Genomic DNA, 19,680 nt, shown 5'->3' on the forward strand with positions numbered 1-19,680 from the left:
TGAAGGGCAGATTTCATTCTCAGAGTGGGAGAGGAAACTAATCCATGGGTGCTACATGCTAGCATCTCTCACTAGCACGACTCCCGCCACTTCCGCGGTAAAAAAGTCAACATGTGAATACATTGTGCCAATCATGTGGTGTGTTGTGAATACATCGTGCCAATCATGTGTTGTGATCTCACTGCTGGAGCAAGGTTGGTGTTGTGAAGTCTTGCTCACGCCGAAATAGATGCCTGTTAAGTGCCCAAAAGGCACTACAATATGGCTGCTGAGTGGAACTTGCCTAAACTGCCCTCTATTAGCTGACAGGGTGTCTGTTCTACTGTTCTAATATGTATAAAATATATATTTATTTTTATTCTTTATTGCAGTAGTAGTCTATGCTCAGAGACTAAACTAGTCATTCAAAAAGAGAATATTCATTTTTAAGTATTTAAATATTTGGAGCCTGAAATAAAGGAATACTTCAGTTGGAAATTCAACTGCCATTTGAAGAAAGATTCATTGATTCGTTACTGAGCCCAACCAGTCTACCAGAAAATGTCAAACTTGCACCAAACTACATTTTGGAGATGATCAGATGTGGCTGCAAGAGTGAAAATCCTTGAATCCTTGACTTGCTCTAACAGATGCAGTTGCCAGGTTAATGGTGCCTTGCACAATGTTCTCTGCATGTTTTAGGGTAGGATGAGCCAGAATTATTATAAATTCATTATTTGACATAGAAAAGGGTTATATTTTCCCAATTTGAATGCATGAAGTATTGTCTGAATAACTATCACACTGCAAACTGTATTTTAGTACATTCTATTTGAGTTGATTATTTGCTTTTCCTATTTTGTTTTCTTCATGATTTCAGCACATAGGGCTTTAATGGTTAATATAGGATATTGCCCAAGGGATATCACTGGGCTCCCTCCTAAATATTAAAGAGCCACCCCAAGTCAACAAGTCTAAGCAAAAATTAATAAATAAATAACCCACAAAACCAGGTCTGACCCCATGGCTCCCGGATTGGCATTATCTGAAATATAGAAATTCATTAATTCACTTAGTAAAGGGTTAAATTGTCCAAATTTGAATGTACTGTCTGACAAACTCACACAGAACACTGTATTTTAGTACATTTTATTTGAGTTGATTTGCATTTAATATGAGTAGGCCTACTCATCTTGAAATTAGAGGTATATCCTATTTTTTCATGATTTTGGCACATTGGGCTTTTTCATATTTAAACATTAAATTTTAGAAAACTTGTAATCCAAATTTCCTGTGTAAAATACTTTTCATCTAATATGTAAACACAATGAAAAAATAATGTTGAACCCGGCTTCATCTAATGTTCAGATTTTTTCTTTTTAAACTTTATGCAAATCAGCATATATTTAATTAGATTATGCCTAATTTGCATATTCAAACATTACATTTCAGATAACTTGTAATACATTTTTTTTCCATATTAATATAAGTAATCAACTGGGGAAGTTTCATAGTGATATCTGCTAGTTAATTTTTTTCCCCTATTCACCTGTAGTGTCTCTCACCTTGTATTCAATACATTGAACAAGAAAGGGTTAATATACAAAATTGCCCAAGGGATATCACTGGGTACCATCCTAAATCTTAAAGAGATACCCCTAGTCTACAAGATTCTGCAAAAATAACCGACAAAACCAGGTCTGACTCCATGGCTGCCAGACTAGTAGGCGGGAGCAGAACCGGAGACTACTTTGTAGATGCTAGCATGTAGGAGCCTTGAATTTGATGCGGGCTGCCATAGGTAGCCAGTGTAGCTGGATGAGCAGCGGGGTAACGTCCCCTTTTGGGTTGGTTGTAGACCAGGCGCGCCGCCGCGTTCTGGATCATCTGAAGTGGTTGCACTGCGCAGGCTGGGAGACCTGTCAGGAGGGCGTTGCAGTAGTCAAGTCATGAGATGACTATTGCCTGAACCAGAAGTTGGGTAGCATCTTGAGTCAAGTAAGTCCTGATTTTCTGTATGTTGTAGAGTGCGAAACGGCATGACCGGGCGACTGAGGCAACATGATCTGAGAAGGTTAGTTGGTTGTCGAGAACAACTCCTAGATTTCTTGCAGTCCTGGTAGGTGAAACAGACAGGGAGTCAAATTTGATGTTGATCGTGGTGTATGGTAGGTTTAGCTGGGAGGACCAGCAGTTCAGTCTTTGAGAGGTTCAGCTGGAGGTGGTGTGCCTTCATCCATGTAGCTATGTCTGAGGGGCAATCCGTGATCCGTGCTGAAACCAAGGGGTCATCAGGTGGAAAGGACAGATATAGCTGTTTGTCGTCTGCATAGCAGTGGTATGAGAAGCCATGCAAACGGATAATCTGTCCCAAGGAGGTGGTGTAGATAGCAAAGAGAAGGGGGCCCAGCACTGAGCCCTGGGGGACCCCTGTGGTGAGATGGTGAGGTGCAGATAGCTGACCAAGCCATGATACGTTAAACGAGCGTCCTGTTAGGTAGGATTCAAACCAGGAGAGAGCAGAACCGGAGATTCCCATGTTAGCAAGTATAGAGAGAAGGATGCGGTGATTAACAGCGCAGATGTGATCGCAGCGCGTAGACCAGCCTTCTAAACTATTTTTGCATGTTGCAAACGGAGCGCTTCAGTTACGCGCCCGGTGTAGCCTCCCTGTGAACCGTTTGTTTGAAGTGCCTGTGTAGGCTATACGTCTGTGAGAGGGGAATCGATGTAACCTACTTTGATTTCACCTTGGTAGTTGTAGTCTACGCGATTAAAAAGCATGTCTACTTGTGTGTAGGCCTAGTATCCAAACAATCCAACACCAAATCTTGCGAATTATCCTTGCGAATCGAGCCTATTTGTTTAATAGTTTATAATAGTTAAGCCTAAAGTGAGAGTATCTTCCAACCGAGCCGAGGTGCATTCAGATTAGGCAAGCAGGTAGAAGTTTTTGGTAATTGCCTTGTTGCTTTGCATTTTCAGTTCAGTTTAAAATGAACAATGTAGAATTCACAACACCTTTCAAATATAAAACTTAAAAGAAAAAAGTCCACCCAGTTTCTATATGTCAAATTTAAACCCACTTCATGCTTTATGCTCAACATAACACTAGTCTCGCTTAGTAGTGCTTTATCCTTTACAAGAGTATTATCTGTTCCGAAAAAAACTTCACAACAATTAGGGCTGCTTTGGCCACGGACCTTCAGCGATCTTCAGTAGGCTACGGTGTACAGAACGGTCTAGTGACTCATTTCATGGATGCACTTTTTGACATGTCAGTTAGCCTATTCATTTGCACCACCGGTTAGATGTTTGTAATAAAAAAAAAACTACTAAATAAGATGCATCATGCTGATGGCTTTAGCTCTTCTCAAACACAATGTAGCCAGGGCATTTTATCAATCCAGTTGCAGTAGGCCTAGATCCCATCCACAATTGATGAACTGCCCTATTTGTGATTGTTTTTAGAGATTTTAGAAGATTTATACCGATGCTACAGATTTTGTGGCTGGTGCTACAAATCTTGTAACCTCTGTAGCACCACTGCTACGTGCAAAAAAAGTTAACGTACAGCCCTGTTATCAGATCATCTTAACCATGGCAGCATGGTATACCACATTTTAAAAGACACAATACATATTATTGAAAATAATGTGCAAGAGACTGGAAAGGCTATTTTCTTATTGGCTGACAGGGAGCTTTTAATTCTGAACTTGGGACACGTATGAAGTATTTATTATTATTTATTTATTTTTTATCACCATCCCATATCAATGTAAACAATGACTGAACTAACAAGCAGGCTTTGTAACAGTGAAATCAACTGTAACTAAGAAACTACCCTTCAATATAATGTTAAGATTATGGCAGGTTATTGTACACAAAGTGCACACAGAGACAGCAAGGGGTAGAGAAGATAAAGGAACATGCCAACTTTTGGGTAAATTAAGTCCATGTATTTACATAAATTTTGTCTATGTGAAAAATGCAGATAATAATTGTGATATTTGCTCTGATTTTTTATCAATGCAGGAAACAGGCATTGATCCCAAGCCTTCTAATTCCTTAACCCTGCCCAGGCAACAGCTAATGTTAAATGCCACAACCAACCAAATACTTGTAAGTCTCTTAAAATCTCCTCGTTGTGGGCCAGCGCATAATGTATGTTTTAATTTCTGAAAAATCCAAAAAATGAAGACATTATACTGTGAAATTACGCTACAATCTAAAATGTGACTATTAAGGTCCACTATTTATATTTTCCATGAATCTCAAAATCATACCTTATGGCTTTGGCTCACAGATGTGGTAACTGTACTAGGATGCCTGGACATGCACACACTTAGAAACAGAGGGTTTGATATGCTTAGTACAAGTACTTGGACAAGATACCTGGAAATATTCTTCCTCCAATGACAGTCTGAGAAAGATTAAATAACTTGTATTGGTGGATACATGAAAATAACCACATTTCTCCCGTCTTCAGAGAAATACAAGCTCAAATTGTTCTGTCCAAATTACATGAAATCATTATTAATGCTAAAAAGCGTGTTAAGGCAGGGAGTGTTTCATGTTCAGTGACACAATCAAAATCCAGTGGTCTCACAAGAACGTGTCCAGATAGTGAATTGGAGAGGTTTGAAGGTTGTAGCAAATGAGACAGCAAGCAGTAGATACATTACAGCATGTGAGAACTATGTCTTTTAGTCAATCATATTCTACTGGCTACACCCTTGTCCTGTGTCCATTGTCCTGTCCTGGTCTGTGTTGAGTTCTGCTGGGCTGTCCTTGCTGGTTCTTTGGTCAACTTCCTTCCAGAGAAAATCTAGGATAAACAAACAGGGCATTGACTCTAAACAATCAGAAAATGTCATGTGATGTAAATCATTAAAATAACAACAATACATTTTTTTATTTTTTTTTACTGCAGCTAGCAAGCCTCAGAAACCATGGATTTAAACTGCATTTCAACCCTGACCAGACTAGGTCAGACTCTCACTAGGTAGGCTATGAGATATTGCATCCATACTCAAGCTTAATTCTTTGTCCTTCCTTAATTAAAATGTGATGGCTAACTGTGAAGCTGATGATAGACGAGGTAATGTTGCCAGCAACACAGGGCAACTAATGAGGGCAACAGACAACTAGCAACTTTGTTAGCAAAATCACTGCTAGTTAGCTAAATCCCATTCAACCTCAATGGAGCAATGGTAGCGAACAGTTTACTGGGAAAAAACAATGTTTTCTTAACCTCAGCACATAAAAATAGATGCAATGTATGATTTCCAGCCGTCTTATTTGCTATTGTGGAATTATTCACAACAGCTCAATATTTGAACCTGAAGCATAGACGGTGGCGCAGTAATATCAACGTGCAATGAGTCTTCCAACAGAAATCAATGGGATTTTACAAAATGCCAAATAAAACACGACAGAAACTGTATTTCGCTACGCTACTTGTTTTGGAGCATCAACGAACACCACTAACCACTCGGTAAGTTGCACAGTTTTGAAAACGAACGTTAAGGGTTGTTTTAGGACATGTTTGAGTAGCCTACAGTATGCCTGCTGGCAGCCACTCTGACTAGTCAAAGGCGATTCAAAACGAGTCAGAAAGGTCAAGACAGGACCAATCGTCAAAATTTCGGTATCCACCACTCTAGTTCATCCAAAACAAACCAGAAAAGGGACTCAAAGTGCTAAATACCGGAATTTTCCTTTAAGCATTTGGTCAAGTAAAATGTCCATTTTGGGTTTCAACATAAACACTTAAAAATATATGAGGCCTTTCTTTTCCCTCGCTTCCCATGTGATTCATTGCTAGCATTGCCCAAAAAGTGGTCCTGTGATTCATCGTCAATAATAAACAGAATAAATTGAAACGAGTTCTATAAAGCACCACTGTTACAGATAATGTACATGTTAAAGCTGCAGTTGGCAAGTCGGACAGATTGAGGGGACTTAGCCAAAATGTTGAATGTTTACAACTCTCATGCCCCTCCCCCAGTACGACCAAGCACCCTCTCATCGAGTTTGTGCTCGTCAGTGTGCACCAGACTGTGATTTACAGTCAGATCTCACACAGCCCTGCTCTGATTGGACCAGAAGAACCGGGAGCTGTGGATTTTTGCAAAACAAATAACAGGCTCTAGGTGGAGGTAGAAGTGTGGGTTTTCTAAAACCGGCTGATTTATGTTGTTCTGTTGGAGCATAGTGTTGGTTTAAGTGAATATGATCAAAATAATCTTGCCAACTGCCGCTTTAACATGCGTGTTCGATGTGAGTGACTGACACTTAGCTCCAAATATAAGATATGAATATCAGGCCTAAAGGCCTAATTCTTTCCGTGCTCAGTGTCTCTCAGCCAAGGGGTCCTTGGGCTAAAAAGGTTGAAGACCCCTGCTGTATTGTAATATGCTATAATGTTTGAAATATATGCATCTCAATGTATCAATACTTAAGGTGGCAAGACACTAAGGGCTCCATCTTACACCCAGTGCATCCTGGCAGCAAGCCCGAACCAATCTTGTTCCTATCTTACTCTCAACTCAGTTCACAAGTTCACAAGATGTCAAATGGACAATGCCCTCCCACAGGTGTGTCAATGAAAAAAACAGGTGTGATCAGGTGCATGAACAAAAATTGCACTATTTTATCATCACTAAAAATTATAACACCACTGACCAAGAAATACCTGGTCTAAAGTGAAAGGTGCATGTAATGCACAGCTATTTCAAAGCAGGGGAAATCCAGAAATCAGATTTGATCCTATTAGTATAGATCTCTGAAGTTTGCCTACAAAAAAGCTGTCATGATTGCTCATATAAAAAGATCTGGGTACTTGTGATTTTTCCTATGGGAAAATAACATGGGGATTTTGAACAATGACACTTGTTAAAACTCTTGTGAAGACGAAGGCAAAGGTTTTGCCTTACAAACTTTTGTTATCTGATTTCAAGTGGGTTTTGTGAACTTCGATATATTAAGACATGTAACTTTGATTTTTGCTATGGGAGCTAACTTGCAATAATTGCTTAGCTTCCGTTAGCTCCAGGATCTCATTATATGGGGAAAGATATTGGGTCCTTTTTATAGGCAAACTTCAGAGGTCTATTATCCAACATAATTACCCTCTGTGTACACAAACTGTCAAAGGACTTATTTTGAACTGCCACCAAACTAGACACCAAAGTTTACAGAAACTTTTAGACACACCACTTCAGTGTGGCAAACCCATAGGCTGAAGAAACATCAGGATGCAAAAGTGTCTGTTGCATTTATTTGTGTGTATGTAGTGTTCAGAATAAATCTCGATTAAATACAAGACAGGACGTCATGTGTAAGCAGTTTGTTTAACTTAAACATCGGTCCTCATGCTAACTTCACTTTCAAGTCTTGGTTCGCTTGGGCTACACAGGCTTGTCTGACTCACCAGTGTTGCGAGTGGTTATCTAACGTAACCTCTATGTAAATATCATGAGGAATGATTGGAGGATTTGATGCACTAAACTTACTCGCCGACTCAAAAACAATACAATTTCAAGATGACTTTGGGTGTTGTGCCTTAACAATGTGCAAGTGAAAGTCATTACTATAGCCCGTCATATTAGGCTACTGATTAAGTGAAGCAACAGCCCTTAATTACACTGTGAATTCCACAACCACAAAGACCTTATATCTTCCAATGCTAATCTTTTAATTGTGCCCAAAGTGCTCCACAAGCAAGGTGGAGAAGCTGCTTTTATCCATTATGCACCAAAGCTATGGAACACTCTGCACACCAGACAGGCAAATTCAGTTAATATCTTTAAAAAAGACCTGAAAATACCTGTATGAGAGCATTTAGTCAACTAATTTTTTTTTTTTAATATCTCGTAGCCTATTTCTTCACACTATTTTACATTCTACTGCTGCTATTTACAGCATCTTCCTAAATTCACTACACTAGTTGTATTATGTGTTGTTGTATCTGTCTCCTTACCACCCTGTGAATCTTGACTTAATTCTAAATCTCTGTTTTAATTATTTTGTTTGTTTGCATTATTATTTTTCTTTCTTTGCACATCGTGTTAAGTGCTCCAAATATAAATCACTTTGAGCTGCATTCTGTGTATGAGAAAGGTGCTATACAAATAAATCTTATTATTATTGTTATCACAACAGGACTCAATGTCTCGACGTCTGTGAAAGTGCTTGCTCAAAGAGAGCACTTATCTGGTATGGCAAGCTCTTTAACAGCTGTAAAGTCAACTATCAGACTCAGGGGACTTGGTGAAGAACTTTAATTAAAAAATGGCAAATATTATGGATGACATTGTTAACTTTCTTGAATTAAAATTCAAATTAAATTCAACTGACAAAATCTGACTCAACTATCTTCTCAATTACTAACTCATTTAGAACGTCTAGCTAAAAAGGGAGGGAAACTTAACTTGATTTCAGCCTGATAGAAAGAAGAAAAAAAAGACGGTACTGAATCTCAGCTCTTCTACATGTGGCTTAAACACTCTGCCTAAGTCCCTGAAAACAGCTGTTTTAGTAGTCTTTAAACAACTAACCACCTTCCTAACATCAAATGGGTATTTTGATGACTTTCAGTCTGGTTTTCAGGCAAATCACAGCACTGACACGGCTCTTATTAAGGTTTTAAATGACATATGCCTCAATACAGGTGCAGGCAAAACATCAGTCCTAGTGCAACTGGACCTTAGTACTGATGTTTGACTACCCATAACCTTAGCACTGGATTTTAACAATGAAAAGTGTGCTTTTCAGACACTTTTTGTGAAGGGTGACTTTTGACAGTCTCAGTTTGACAGTATTCACTTCCTGCAGCATTTTGGTGATATTTTGTGTTGAATGTGTGTTGATATTTTGTGGGTAATTCCCTTTGGTGAAGTCTGCACCGATGCAGACTCACGGAAAGGGCTCGGTAAGTGTGTACTCAAACACTCACACCCTTTGAAATTCGACATTGGTCTGTTAAAGTCTGTGAGTGAGTCTGGACTTTGGGATTGGCTCTTCCTGTCTGCCCAGTGCTTTTGATCCCACCTTACCACTTAGCTGGCTTTACCACACGTACACACTGCACATGCACTCCCATTTTCGTTGTGACATTCCATTCTTAATGGATATGGCTGCAAAAATATTCCGGACTACACCGCACGGTATGAACGTTACATTTCAGATTCATGCAGAAATATGCGTGTGGACCAACAGTGGTAATGTCACTGCCTGACAATTATTAACTGCTCATTCAAAACTAGAGCTGTCAACTGAAATATCTGACATATAAGAAAGAGTGCCAGAGTTTACTGCCTTGAAATATAACAGTTATTATTATCATAGTTATTCAGAAAGCCATCTCGGTCATAGGGGGTGGAATTAAGTTGGACACATGGCGGATGACGGCAGAGGGGATGATGCTTCACAAGCTGAGCATCCTGAACAACGCCTCATCTCCCATAAATGATAGGCTTGTTGAGCTGAAGAGTACTTTCAGTGGGAGGCTAATCTTCCCCAAATGTTCCTCTGAGACACAGTAGGTCACTCCTTCAAATGGCCATCATGTCTTCACAGTGCCACAGTGATAAGGCTGTTTGTGGCTGATGTGACACTTTTATGTTAATACAATGTTTGTGTTTATTTACATGCACAGGATGGTGCTGTTGAGAGTCAAATTTCCTTCGGCATGAATAAAGTATTTCTTAGACTTATTCTTATTTCAACACATAATGCACCTGGCACTAATAATAATCAGACATCTAAATCTCTAAGCACATCTACCTCATCATCAGCAGAGACCTGTTCCCTCTCCAAGATATCTGCTCCAGGGATACGGGCATCCAATTCAGATGACTCCACCTCTGTAAGGATATCCATTGGGGCTTCTGCGATGGCGCGTATGGTTTGGTCCTCTAGAGCCAGTGCGGTGTCAAAGAGCAGTGGGGAGGGAGGACACTGCAGGCCATCTCCAACCACATCCAAATCCTATAATGCATGGGGTGGGGTTGTTAATGTTCTGTTGACTTAAAAGCTTTGGCAGGGTAACCAGCAGCTCAGTCTTTGAGAGGTTAAAGGAGAAGTTTGGTATTTTTCAACCTAGGGACAATATTTTTGAACCGATTTCAATTACTGCCAAATAGAATTTCCTGCCATATTGGATTTTATCAAAAACACAAAAAAGCTTTCACAAGTCACACATTGTGTCCATTCTTCACAAAATGTGTCACATGATACTTCAGACCAAGCCTCACAAAAGCTTCACATTTATGCAGGCGTTCACTTAATACAGCCAGTCAAAATTGACAGCAAAGCCGTCAAGCAGGAAGTGAGATCATCTCTCAGCCAATATATGGCCAACTGCCATGAAATTTGCTGTAATCCATTAAGGAGGAGGCTCAATAAATGTTATGACTTGACCACTATGGGGGCGCTATAATCACAGGAAGTAGTGTCATATTTCAGCAATGCTTTCACATATAAAAAAAGTCGGTACATGGGGCCAGGACGCAATAATAAGGAGACTCAAGAAATCTGGTGACTTTTGACTACTATCGGGGCGCTATAATCACAGGAAATGAGTTCATATCTCGCCAATGCTTTCACGTATCAAAACCTAGGGGGGCACTATAATTAACAACACGTACTGATGAACACATTCTGAGGACTTACAATTAGGGTTGCAAAATTCAGGGATTCAGGAATTTTCAAAGTTGGAAACTTTCCATGGGAATTAACAGGAATATATGGGAATTAACAGGAATAAACGGGAATTAATGGGAATAAACTGGGAATTTTTAATAAGGCAAGTTAGTCTATAACAGGGAACTTAAATGTAGTGGACAAAACCCCATCTTGCAGTCTAATATTAGTTAAACAACCTGATTTAATGCAATTTCAGTCGAATATTTAGCCTGCACATATGTCGATCACATGCACACAGCAATCGGCACAGGCTGCTAGAAACCTATGGTGCGTTCATATGCATGGGGAAAAAATGTTCCAACCAATTGGATTTTGTTGTTGAGTGGTGTTGTGTATCTTGGGCAGTTCAGTGTGGCTAGTTTAAGCACGCTAGTAAACCATAGGCAGAGAATGGGATTTCGGCTAGCATGCTAGCTAGCTTTGTATGCTAAGTTAAACGAAATACAAACATACAAATCATATTGCTTATTACGAAACAAAACGTTAATGTTTGTATATGAAACAGTTTGTATGAATTACCCAAAATTCCCAGTTAATTCCCGTAAATTCCCATCAATTCCCATAATTTCCTTTAATTCCATGAAAGTTTCCAATTTGGAATATTTCCAAAATTCCCCAGCTTAACTTCCCATGGTAAGTTTCCGGAAATTTACCGGACATTTTCCGCCCCTTTGCAACCCTACTTACAATACATTTGGTTTACATGGACTCATGAACAAATCCTGAGGATGTGGGTCAAACAAATGTGAGATGACCTGTGACCACTATGGGGTTATAATGTAACAACATTGCATTGCCATTACAACTCCTGCTCAACTGCTTGGCCCCCTCACTGCTGCTTGCAGCTATATTTCTTATTATAACATAAAGCTCATTTGCCATTGAACCATACAGTAAAAAGTTGGAAAATTTGGCACATTGATTCAGTACAGTATTAAGTGCTCTAGCCACCAATGTGTCAAATTTTGCATTACATCTATGCGCTTAACGTTTCAACCGTACACATGGGGGCATATTTGGAATCCTTGAATGAAGCTGAACTCAATGCACCCCATGACGTCAATATCCGCCATATTGGATTTAATCAAAAACACCTAAAAGTTTTCACAGGTCAAAGTTTACCCGATTTTCACTTGACGCAGATGATCGTCAGACCATGACTCATAAACGCATTGCTTTTTGGAGCCATATCCAAAACCAGTCGCACGTCACGACCAATCGAGTTTGGCAAACAGGAAGTAGCCTTACAATTCGGCAACGCTTTAACATATAGTAAACAAAGTCGGTACATGGGGTCAGGACCCAATAAGGAGGAGGCTCAATAAATGTTATGACTTTTGACCACTATGGGGGCGCTATAATCACAGAAAGTATAGTCATATTTCAGCAACGCTTTGACATATAAAAACCAAAGTCAGAACATGACACGCACACACAGGGATAATGCTTTGTAATGTACTCAGTGAGGTGCTAGCTGTAGCTTTTTTCCTAGACCAGGGGTCGGGAACCTATGGCTCGCGAGCCACATGTGGCTCTTTTGGGAACTGCATCCGGCTCTCGGACAAACCTGCCATTTGTTTACTCTATAAGACATGAATAATTTTGGTACTGTATTAAATTAAAAATGGACCTACTGAAATCAAAATGTTAAAATAGTGTTCGAAATATAATATATGTTCACGTAGTTTAATCCATCCCATGTCTGTTCTCTACCGCTGAAGTTCACGGTTACGTCGATGTACTGTACAGATATGAAAAACGCGTTTTTTTATTGGACAATGCTGTGCCGAGATAACATTCCACCCGCTGATGCTTTACTTAAAAATTCAGCTAGCTAACGGTTGTATCCAAAACAAAGAAAATGGCAAAGAGAAAAAAAGATGAACGAGAACACTTTAATTGTTATTGTTGATGTGTGCGCTTGCTGTAGGCTAGATAAGGAAAATGTCAAAAAGGAAACGTCAGTGACCACAGCTTGCGAGCGCGAACACAAGCGGGCTGAAATGGGAAAGTTTCCATCCGAAGACTGATTCTGAAAACGCGAAATGAACTGCCCGTTATATATCGCACACTGCAACGAGTTAGTATTGCTGTGTTAACCCTGTTCGGTTCCACTTGCATATGAGAAATCTTTCTCACATATGAAAAATATAAAGACAAACCTGCGCTCACGTTTAAGGGCAATTCCGCGCAAAACTGTCACATCCATAACGCCAACACAATGCCATGTTAGCGTTATGGATATATGACAGTTTTGCGTGGAGTTGCCCTTAAATGATGACAGCCTCAATTCTTGCATGAAACTTCACCTCACTGAATATGAGCCAGCCAGACTCCAATGCCATCACCAAATCTAATCTCTGGTACAGTAGGCCTAATGTTCAATTTCGCCAATGACATGTCATGAAAATTGAGTGTTGTGTTGTTAACTATGAGGTTACTTTGCATACCAAAAGAACACTGGGAAAATAGCGGTGGTGTTTAGCCTACATGGGAAGCCTAAGGCCTATACTTCTGTCATTCCACTTTACATTTCAAGTTACTTGCACATTACTTTTAAAACTAGTAGAACATGTATTTAAAAATCCTCTGTTGAATGAAAGTAAATGTAGCCTACGTTAAATATCTAAACTTTTTCTTGTAACCGTCTTTATGTGGCTCTTCTGAGATTTAAAAAAAAAAAAAAAAATGGTAAAAGTGGCTCTCCAGGAAAAAAAGGTTCCCGACCCCTGTCCTAGACAATGTAGTGATAGTTTTGGCTTTGGTATTGTTCCGTTGTTTGTTTGCCGAACGCATTACACAATAGTGAAAAGAAAAAGTACCAGGCGTCATGGATGGGCAGTGACAAGGACAGCAATAGGGAGAATCGCTTCACTAAGTCAGTGGACCGTCTAAATTAATTTGAAACCATTACTTTAAGGCAAAGTTGCTACATAATGTTGCTTTAACCGAGAGAGAGAAATTGGATGTTGCTTTAACCATGTTCCTTATTCCTTGCAAAATACAGAAATAATGCACCACTTTTTTGCAATAAAGGGGGCTGTGATATTTGTTTGCCAGACTGATAAATCAGGATTGGGAAGTGATGGAAATTGGATGGATCAGAATGTATTGTTCTCTTACTTGGATTATGATTAGCACATGCACATTTTCCAAGTCTCTGAACATTTTAATCTATTGGCCAAGTTTAAGACAACCTAGCAAAAGAAAAGCAGGAGCAGCCCCATAAATTGGATCCACTCCAGAAATTCCTGGGTGCCTTGTTGGCCCATGCTACCTTTCCAACGTTTTCATAAAAATCAGGCTGGTAGCTGATAGCCTGTTTACAAACAGACAAGCTGAAAAACATCACCTCCTTGCTACAGGTAGCGATATGTAATGCTGGTACATAAAACGATGTAAGGTTGTTATGGCAGCGAAGGGATTGTATTTAACTAAGTGGGGTTAAATTAATAGATCAGGGCTTAATGCTTATGCAAGCACGATATTTTTAATGAGAAACCTAGTCATTTATAACCTAGGCCCTATTTATAGATGTTTAGCTCCAAACTTTCAGTAGGGACCAAATGAATGAATTGATACAATATCAAAAGCATGCTATCTAGGGGCAAATAAAATGGACTGCTTTTCCACCACTGACTAGACTCAACATTACAAAGTGTCGTCCAACATGGACAGGAACTTTAGGGGGAAACCCCTGTGCCCTTTACCTCAGTGTATTTAAAGAAACTGTACAAACGACACTCATCGATTTAATGACGTGTTTACAACCACGGTAGTGAGCCGTTTATAGCTGGTAAGAAAAAAGTCCAATACTAGCAACACAATGCTGGTTACAAGCCAAAGCTAGCTGAATTGATAATGTCAATATCTCAAATCACAAATGACAATTAATGAGCCAAACTATTTCAATGGAGTATAAGGTTTAGGCATGTGGAACAATGTTGTGTGTACGTACATCACTGAACTCGAGGGGCAAATTTTCTGTTGGCTGTAGCTCAGCAGTACTCAGATACAGCTCAGAAGGTGTGGGAAGCAATGGTGACTGTGTCAGTGGTGCCTCTTCAGGACGGTACATGGGTGGTGGAAGGGATGAATGCAGTGGACAATGAGGTTCCTCAGATTGACCCATGTGAACTGGGCGATCACATGGCATATCCTTCAGACCTGGGCACATCCTAAATAGAACCTGGCTGCTGTCTTGATAAATATCTACAGCCTGGGAGTTAAGGAGCACCAAAGTATTTGAATCCAAATTGAAACAGAAATTGTTCATATTGAAACATAACAGCATACAAGGCCACAACACAAACTGTTAAGAGACACTGATACCTTATCTTAACATTTCCTTAACAATCCTTTATCATTTAACATATTATATATATATCTTAACATGTATCACATACATCTTAACATGCATCACATTATGTACTCATAATTTGCTGGGCTGTGGATTAAAGATGATCACAGCAGTAGTGTAATTTTCATAAAGCCGTTTTAATGAAAGTTTGTTCATGTTTTCAGACAAGTACTTCATAATCATTTATTGTTTGCATCTTCTTGTAATATATGGGCTAAGAGGGGAACATGCGCACACACCCACCACCTAGACTTAATTGTAGCCCTGGTCCCAGAGTTTAAGAAAAATCATGTTAACAAGAAATTAACTCATTCCCACTGTATCTGGTAGACCACTTTCCGACCATCTGGTACCAAGTGGTGGAAAAATACCGATTTTAAGACAAATGAGAGATGAAATTGGCCATTGCTTATGCATAAAGTGGTCAATATTGAGCAAGTTGGGTATCAACACAAAGTATTTGACATGTTATATCATAATTTAAAGTTCAATTATGTATCACACCATATTTCTTTGTTTCTCTATGCCCCCACATGACAAAAATGTGTGATGGACTTTCAAAACTCATTTTATGGATTTAGGTGAAAAAAGTGTGCACCTAATACATTTTGGTCTGTACCATAAAGGAAAACTGATTCAATAATATAAACCATAAACCATATATTTTCTGAACACTTATACCCTCAGCTTATTTTCTGAAAGATTATACCATAGCCCTATAAAAAATAGCCCATTGTTCTTTTTTTGATGCAATGACAAAACTTTCAAATATTAATAAAAAAAAAAAAAAAAAAAAAGACAAGTTCAATTTGGATATGGCTAATACCTCTGAAATGGTCCCATCTCCGAAGGTAGCCAAAAGGATACGAGACACACAATGTCTGGTCATGGGGAGACACTGATTGGAGCAGCGTGTACCCTCTACAAAGGAGATACACCTTTGACTGAGGCGAAGACAGTGAGCCTAAGGGACAGAAGACATTCACACACACACAGTGTCACCAAACTAAATACAATGTGTGTCAGATTTAAAAAAATAATAATATTATCCAGGGCTCAGCCCTGGCACATAAGCCTGCTTGTTTGTGTCCGGATGTGCCTGCTTGCAGTCAGTTGCCTACTGGAAATATGTCACATAAAATGTGATGAAAGTGATGTTTTTGAAAACATCATATTTCTGACAATAAATAAAAGATTTTTGAAATGGCATGTCTATACAACTGCTGGCCCGAATGCAATGCCATGAATAATGATCATCAGCTCCGCATAATGACAAAACAAAGAGGTCCATCTAGGTAGGCCTAGGCTTTATTTTTTTGATGAATTCAAAATTTTGATTGAATTCATTCAATATTACAACAATTAAAAAAGCTTGTGTGTAACGATATGCGATTCGAACCCGAAATCGCGACACTCATATCCACGAACCTGTGTCGCGGTGTGAAAAGGCAGAACCGACACACATCTCCCGCTTTACTTACCGGTAGCCTACATTGTCCAAAAATGAATAAATAAATAAATTTCATACCTCGTTGCTTTCATTATAGACTGTGTTCAACTTTCCCAAACAGTATATAAGTAAACCCCCTCTCCTTGCCCCACTCTCTCTCGCTCTCCCTCCCTTTGCCCTCTTCCGCTTGCTCGCTCGTTGGACACGCATGACTCGGCCAACACAATCCAAATAAAACATTCACAATTGTGAAAGCAAGGACACATAGAAGACGACTAGCTAAATTACTATTAAATCCGCTTAGCATGATTAGCATGCTGCACATATTTGTTTAAAACTCTTGCATTGAAGTTGACTGATCATCTCAATACCAATGTTTCCCAAAAGGGCCTGTCCCAAGGAGAACAAGTATCACCTTGAAACTTAAATACACATGGGGAAACTGAACAGTCCAATCAGTAGACTATGATAAGCTAGCCAACTATGCTACTTTGTTTACAATATTTCCAGGCTTCAACCAGACAATTAAAGAGGTAGAGTTGTAATAGCAGGGTATATGCAGGAATCATAGAGTTGAATTTACTACTTTTTACTACCTTTTTTTACTACCTCCACAATATTTTTTACTACCAACACGACATCAAGCAGCAGCCCTTTTTTTTTTTTGGGGGGGGGGGGGGGGGGGGGGGGTACCACTTAGTACTTGCTATAAGGTATAAATCATAAATATTAGGTACACTAATAATTTCTAATTGTGATAATTAAGTATGGTCATTGTCAATGACAATGTTTTTTTGTAGTGTCGAGGAGTTCAGTTTCAGTTGTCCTTACCTTAACCCTAGCCCTTGAGTTATCCTAACCAGCCCTTAGCCCTAATAAGGTGAATGATAACCTTGGCACAAATGACGCTAAAACATGTGTGGTGAAAAATGAAGAACAAACACCACCGAAACAACTCTAGTCTAAGGATAGGCCCAGAAATCTATTTATATGGATATATAAAGCCATTATTATTGGTATGGTATTGTTGTTGCACATTTGACACAAAGCAGTCCGTGAAAACATGCACATCAGTGGAGTGCTTTAATGCAAAATTGAAAACTATGATTTCATTGCATTACTCAGCATGGATGCACGATGCTTGCATGATAAATACTTCCCAAAACAACAGTTAGGTAGGTAGGTAAGGATGCCATTTAGGAGTGTAAATCAAGTTTAATCACAATTTGATAAAATATAGATTCTTTAAGACAATGATTTGATTATTTTCAATACTTCAAAATGTGTAGCAATGCGATTCGATGCGTTACTGGTCTGTTGTCGATAGGAAATGATAGATTTTGGTTAGTTTTCATGGATTCAAATGCCAATATTATAGGCTAAATTATAAGCCAAATACTGAACATTGACTGTGGAATCAAGTAGGTTACAGAGTTTCTTTCCCCCCCTAAAACCTCCTGTCACTAGCTAGATGCTTTCAAATTTAACATGGTTTTAAACTCATATGTTGCAGTTTTCTGTCACTGCAATAAAACTAGCCTATTTGGAATATTTTGTATAATTTGCTGTTCCTTTTATGAGAACAATTTAACTGATCAAGTTTTCATAGGCTATTGAATGATTTAAATGTGAATGCCATAAACTTAATTCGCCATTAACTAGATTCGCGTGGTTCTTCACGCAGTGGTCATCTAAATGCAGTGTTTTGTAGGCTATTCAAAGAATTTCACGTTCATCACTCAGTTGTGGTGTAGGTCTGTCTTGAGTGACCGCTGTCCCTTTAAATGTCTGGGACTTTAAATAACGGGACTTTTAAACTGCATGCTGTTTTTGTTGATGGACAGTTCCGTCTTTGATTCAGTTTTCTACCGTTTTAATAAATGACACGCGCACTTGCGTGGTTAAAAGTAAGGAATTGTTTTCACTCGTTTTCTTGCAATTCCGTAACATTAGATACTAGGTCTAGGTTACGTTAAAAAAATGTTGTCGGTTACAGTGACTAGTTCGAACTTTGTTACTGATGGGATAGGTGGAATTTTATTGCACGGTTCTGGATGATCACAGTCAGATGGCAGCGCTACCGTCAGCTGAACGAAAGCTTAGGCCTACACTAGTCAAGTCCACAGTTGTTAAAACTTCCAGCTGAAGTAGCCTAGTGTAAACTGAGAGAGTTGCCTCCTAACGGAGTGAGTGTAGCCTATATATTTTTTAGCTGCTATCCGAGTGATAGGCTAGCCTAGGCCTACATCTACCGCTCCTTTGCTACATGAACAAATATTATTAGATGAGTGACAGAAGCACCGGACACCAGACCAGCAGGCTCATATGATAAACGCAGCTCTGGTAGCCTGCGGTAGGGCCTAGATGACGTGAAAAACGCGAGAGTCGCCGAAAAGCATCCCTGCATCCCTGGCCCCAAAAAAACTCTTCGGATCTGCACGATTCATATAAGTCGCACAAAGCAACGTGAAGGAGACACCGAAAAGCGTGTTGTTTGTATCCCTGTAATATCAACTGAAGCAAAAAGGCGAAAATGTTGTTTGTTGGCTGTCAACCACGGAACTCTACACAGTTTACTTCTACGTCATTGCTATCGACTCCGACTCACTCAGGTCCTGTTAGCACGTATATATTTTTTAATTAGGCAAGATGAAGTTAAAACATGTAGACACAAATATTAAGCAAAATGTAAACTCATATATTGAGGTGGTGATGAAAAATTTACTACCAAGTCAAATTGCATTTATTACCTTTTACTACCTTTCAAGGGCCTTAATTTTGCTAGATTCTATTTACTACCTTTTACTACCTTTTACTACCGCGCGGACACCCTGCATGCGGTATCAGACTCAAATTCAGTATAGAATTGAGTATGGCTACGTCAGCCTAACAAAACTCCCTCAGATTGTGAGACTGTGCCCCAAAAATGCTACAATTTTTCCATGCTTTTCAATGCTTACAAGAAAAAGGCCAAACCTGTGATACTCCATCAGTGACCGCTTGCCGTCTTTCCCTGAGCTGGCGATGGAGCAGTGCTTCAACACCATAACGGTACCGGTATCTTCGTAGAGCCTTCAGTTTGCGCAAGTTCTCACGTTCCTTCAGAGATAGGCCCTCAGGCCCAGTTAACAAACTGCTACCTATAGTATGCAGGCACAAAGACAAACAGAAAGACAACAGT

The 19,680-nt window shown here is 39.3% G+C and overlaps 1 protein-coding gene across 3 annotated transcripts in view; it reads right to left on the minus strand.

The window, feature by feature from the left end:
• Positions 1-3,709: 3,709 nt before the first annotated feature.
• kansl2 (KAT8 regulatory NSL complex subunit 2) overlaps positions 3,710-19,680 on the minus strand; it is a 43,502-nt gene continuing 27,531 nt past the window's right edge. For 2 of the 3 annotated variants that reach the window (XM_076275999.1, XM_076276000.1), the window contains 5 exons: positions 19,476-19,639; positions 15,917-16,013; positions 14,648-14,901; positions 9,769-9,972; positions 3,710-4,807 (listed from right to left, as the gene is read on the minus strand). In XM_076275999.1, the coding sequence (XP_076132114.1) occupies positions 4,694-4,807; positions 9,769-9,972; positions 14,648-14,901; positions 15,917-16,013; positions 19,476-19,639 (833 nt within the window). In that variant the 3' untranslated portion in view covers positions 3,710-4,693. The remainder of the gene's footprint in view (positions 4,808-9,768; positions 9,973-14,647; positions 14,902-15,916; positions 16,014-19,475; positions 19,640-19,680) is intronic. The other variant, XM_076276001.1, reaches the window with a different exon arrangement.

This window comes from Alosa pseudoharengus, unplaced genomic scaffold (genome assembly GCF_046254945.1).
Source record: "Alosa pseudoharengus isolate Yale_2024_CS ecotype anadromous, Long Island Sound unplaced genomic scaffold, YU_APseudo_1.1 YU_APseudo_1.1_scf_9, whole genome shotgun sequence".
In the NCBI taxonomy this organism is placed as follows: domain Eukaryota; kingdom Metazoa; phylum Chordata; class Actinopteri; order Clupeiformes; family Clupeidae; genus Alosa; species Alosa pseudoharengus.